The sequence below is a fragment of the Sinocyclocheilus rhinocerous genome, unplaced genomic scaffold (genome assembly GCF_001515625.1).
Source record: "Sinocyclocheilus rhinocerous isolate Xijiao unplaced genomic scaffold, SAMN03320098_v1.1 scaffold642, whole genome shotgun sequence".
Taxonomy (NCBI): domain Eukaryota; kingdom Metazoa; phylum Chordata; class Actinopteri; order Cypriniformes; family Cyprinidae; genus Sinocyclocheilus; species Sinocyclocheilus rhinocerous.
Genome location: NW_015626390.1, coordinates 66,395 through 70,358, shown reverse-complemented (window position 1 = coordinate 70,358; position 3,964 = coordinate 66,395). Strand labels below are relative to the sequence as shown.

Genomic DNA, 3,964 nt, shown 5'->3' with positions numbered 1-3,964 from the left:
TGTTGTGTTTTGATCAGCTGTGTGGACTCTCATTCTGACGGCACCCATTCACTCTAATGGTGAGCAAGTGACGCAATGCTACATTTCTCCAAATCTGATGAAGAAACAAACTCATCCTAATCTTGGAAAGCCTGAGGGTGAGTATATTTTCTGTTAAGTTTCATTTTTGGGTGAACTATTCCTTTAAGTGAACAGCTCCACCCAGAAGAGAGGAGTATTTTGTCCAAAGCAACACATAAAGCCAGGGATTCAAAGTTCTGGTGTTGTTGTTCTGGCGAGACGCTTTTATCAAGCAGTGAAATATCCTTCCAGAGGAAGTTTTTATTGCTCACAGGTCACTCTTTCATAGTTCAGGAGACCTAAAGACCTGCGAAAGAACCGCTGCCTTTCCTGTTTTGACAGGACATTTTTCCCTGATTTTTCTGGGACGGGACATTTAGTCAAGGCCTTTTCGCTTTTTTTGTAAATAGCTAATAAACTTTAGTTCACAATCATATGCATTTATTCAAAACAACTTTTAATGTCGAGTGTAATAACCAATTCATCCAAATTAGGAAGTAACATGAGAAAGGCTAAAAAACAAACCGCCAAAATGAATCAAAGAATCCTGAGAAATAAAATGCATCACGGTTTCCACAAAAATATTGTGCAGCACGACTGTTTTCAGCATTGATAATAATCAGAAATGTTTCTTGAGCAGCAAATCAGCATATTATACTGATTTCTGAAGATCATGTGACACTGAAGACTGGAGTAATGATGCTGAAAATACAGTTTTGATCACAGAAATAAGTTACAGTTTAACAGATATTCACATAGAAAACTGCTGTTTGAAATTGTAATAATATTTCACAACATTACTGTTTTTACTGTATTTTTGATCAAATAAATTCAGCCTAGATGAGCAGAAGGGACTTCTTTCCGACCACAAAAAAACTCTTACCGACCACAAACTTTTGAACAGTAGTGTATCAAAAAAAACAAAGAAATCAGATATACTGAAGTCAATTGCATACTGTAGCTCATATAATTTGATCATTCAAGATTTTGAAATCAAAATTTGAATACAATCTGGTGTGTTTAAATCCGAGCTCAGTTTGAGACATTATTGAGATTTCTCATGAATCTCTTCAGACTCTTGGTGTTAATTCATTATGGTCTTTTCCTCGTGAGAACAACAATCTCAATTTGTCTCCATTTAACCCCATTCTCTATCAGTCTAGGTGCTAAGTGTGATATCAGAGAGATATTTGGCTCATATGTTGAATCTGATGAGGTAAGAGCTGAACTAATGAACTGATGACACACTGAGGAATGCTGGGAAATCAGCGGAGCCTCATTCCTCCCTCGGTGAGCATTCAGTGCAGCGCAGAGCCTCTTTAAATGTCAGAACAAGCAGCTGAAGAAGCAACACAGATGTTTCTGAATAAAAACCAAAGACACACACACCTTAAAACCACCGTGTGTGGAGCTGAGATCATATGGGACTCATTCTGGAGGAATCACAAGGCTCGACCGTGTCAGGATGACACACAGATGTCACAAACACACCGTATATTACTCACGATATTCAGCCGGAGGCCTCAAAGCTGTAATTAATCTCAGTGAGCTGCTTGATCACCCAGATTCATCTGTAATTCCTACAGCAATGATGTGAACTGTTACTTTGAAGTGTGTCATTTATTGAGATTATCAAGATTAAATATCAAGATTAAAACTTTGTTCAATTTGTCCAAGAAACTGAGCCTTCCTGTGTCTGTCCAATGACCTAATACACATACACATTTAAATAAAACAATTAAATACAACTTTGATATATTATTTATTGTTGAAAGGTTTACTCACATTGACCATATTAATGGAAAAATGTGACATTTCGAAGAATTTAATATAAAATTGTAATTTTATTTTTAAATGTTTGTTTAGCCAATTTCCATCTATTGATGACCATTATATTTCAATGGATTATATACAGTAAAAAAAATACACAAATAATCAAATTTTGTTTTTGTTGACATACAATCAAAATTTGTTGTTATTGTTTTAAATAACTTTTTTTTTTGTTTTGTCCTTGCACCTGTTCTTCAACCCTGTTTTGCTATAACATTTCCACCTTAATAATAATAATAATAATAGTAAATAAATAAATACACTGATACTGTACATGAATAAATAAATAATGTTTTAAAAGAGCAGGGTCATGTGTTATTAATCTATAATTTATCAGTGATGTATTTATTTATTAAAATGCCCAAACTAAATGATGATATCAAAATTTACTAAGTTATCTAGTTAAACTGTATGAATAAATTAGTGTTATTTTAGTATCATTGCTATTCTATTTTGTTAATATTTTAAATTAGATTTTACTTTTAAAGCATCTGTTTTCATTTTAATTGTAATACATTTTTTGTCATTTTGATGTGTTTTGTGATTGATTGATTTCTTTATTTTGTATAGTTTTTTTTATATGTGTATATCGCTTTTTATTAAGTTTCAGTTTTGAGTTTATTTATTTCGTTTTAGTTAGGCTATTTTAGTACTTCAGTTTAAACTACATAAAAAGAAGAAATTTTGACTTGGCAACTATCTGAAATAAAATAAGTAATAAGAAACAAATATAATAATTTTAGTTTTTATATATATATTATTTCAGCTAAGATTTATTTTATTTCATGTAATGATCGTGTCTTTTTTATGGTTTTAGTTTTAATTCATGTAACACTGGTATAAGTTCTAAATTTAATTTTAATTTACTTAATTCTAAACCTATATTTGTTGGCCACTGATCTGAATATCTACAATATCCTACAATATCTACGGCAGGTAAGACCTTGTTTCTCGGTTCTGAGTTGGGAAAATATTCTGTCAAAGTGTAACAGTAACCATTTCAAATAAAAGAAAATTATATCTTCAAAAAAGTGTTTGGGAACCTGCTTGGATTACTGTAGCGACTCCAGTCCTGCAGAAATCACACACGTATACAGTCAACTCGTGAAAAGATGGAAAGCAAGTCATTACACGAGGAACATTCACCGCTGAAGGGTCTCAGAGACTCACCCTGCATCGTTGTCTTTGTCGGCTCGGCGAAGAGTGGGATGAGTAAGAGGAAGATGAGGTAGACGAAGGACAGCCAGTTGTACCGGAACAAACATGCTGTGAAATAAAGAAGAACAGAAGAAAATGATGAGCGTGTTTGTCTTCTGTCTCCACACTGTGATAACAGCACATAAATCAGACGCTGGTTCTAGTACAGTCTTTAATTAAAGAGAACGCTCTTCATTCATTAAAGGACTGTGATTCGGTGCATGCAGCCGCAGGGCTCGGGGTTTATGAGCGAACATGAATCCTGTCAAACAGAGCATTCCAGCAGATCCACTTCAGATCACCGCAGTCACGTCAGGCCCAGCACAAACAGCTTTCAAAATATGACATTTACCGTTCAATTAACTGTCTGCTTCAAGTAAGTGAAATAAGGGACTTGAATGTAAAAGGATTTGCAGCATAGCTTCAAAAGAGCTGTTATCTAATGCAGGGAAATGTATTCGTTTTTGTAAAGTATAAATATCAAAATAATTTGCTGATGGAGAATGAATGGACAGAGCGAATAAATTAAAATAAAATAAACTGTTTTAACTGTAGAGTGCAACCTCTTCTCCATTCCCTCATGGACTAAACCTGAGCGCAAGAAAAACGCCGTCTCCGGCAACACAAACCAAAGGGATTCGACACTTGAACGATCATCTCAAGATCCCATGAAAGAAGTATTTGATTTTAATGATCATAATGCCTTTCCATGACTACAAAAGACTGGATGAACCTCATGAAAAATGACATTTCACCCCAAAAGTCAAGAAGTATAAGAAATCATATGGTGCATGAAAAAAATTAAGCCTTTTTTTAGGACCATTAAGACTTTATGCCTTGTGACTTGTGACAGACAGACAGACAGATAGATAGATAG

The 3,964-nt window shown here is 34.1% G+C and overlaps 1 protein-coding gene across 1 annotated transcript in view; it reads right to left on the bottom strand.

Moving 5' to 3' along the window:
* The window catches only part of LOC107713889 (piezo-type mechanosensitive ion channel component 2-like), a 130,110-nt gene that overhangs the window by 110,634 nt on the left and 15,512 nt on the right, over positions 1 to 3,964 (bottom strand). The window contains exon 2 of the mRNA XM_016519539.1: positions 3,061 to 3,156. Within this exon, the coding sequence (XP_016375025.1) occupies positions 3,061 to 3,156 (96 nt within the window). The remainder of the gene's footprint in view (positions 1 to 3,060; positions 3,157 to 3,964) is intronic.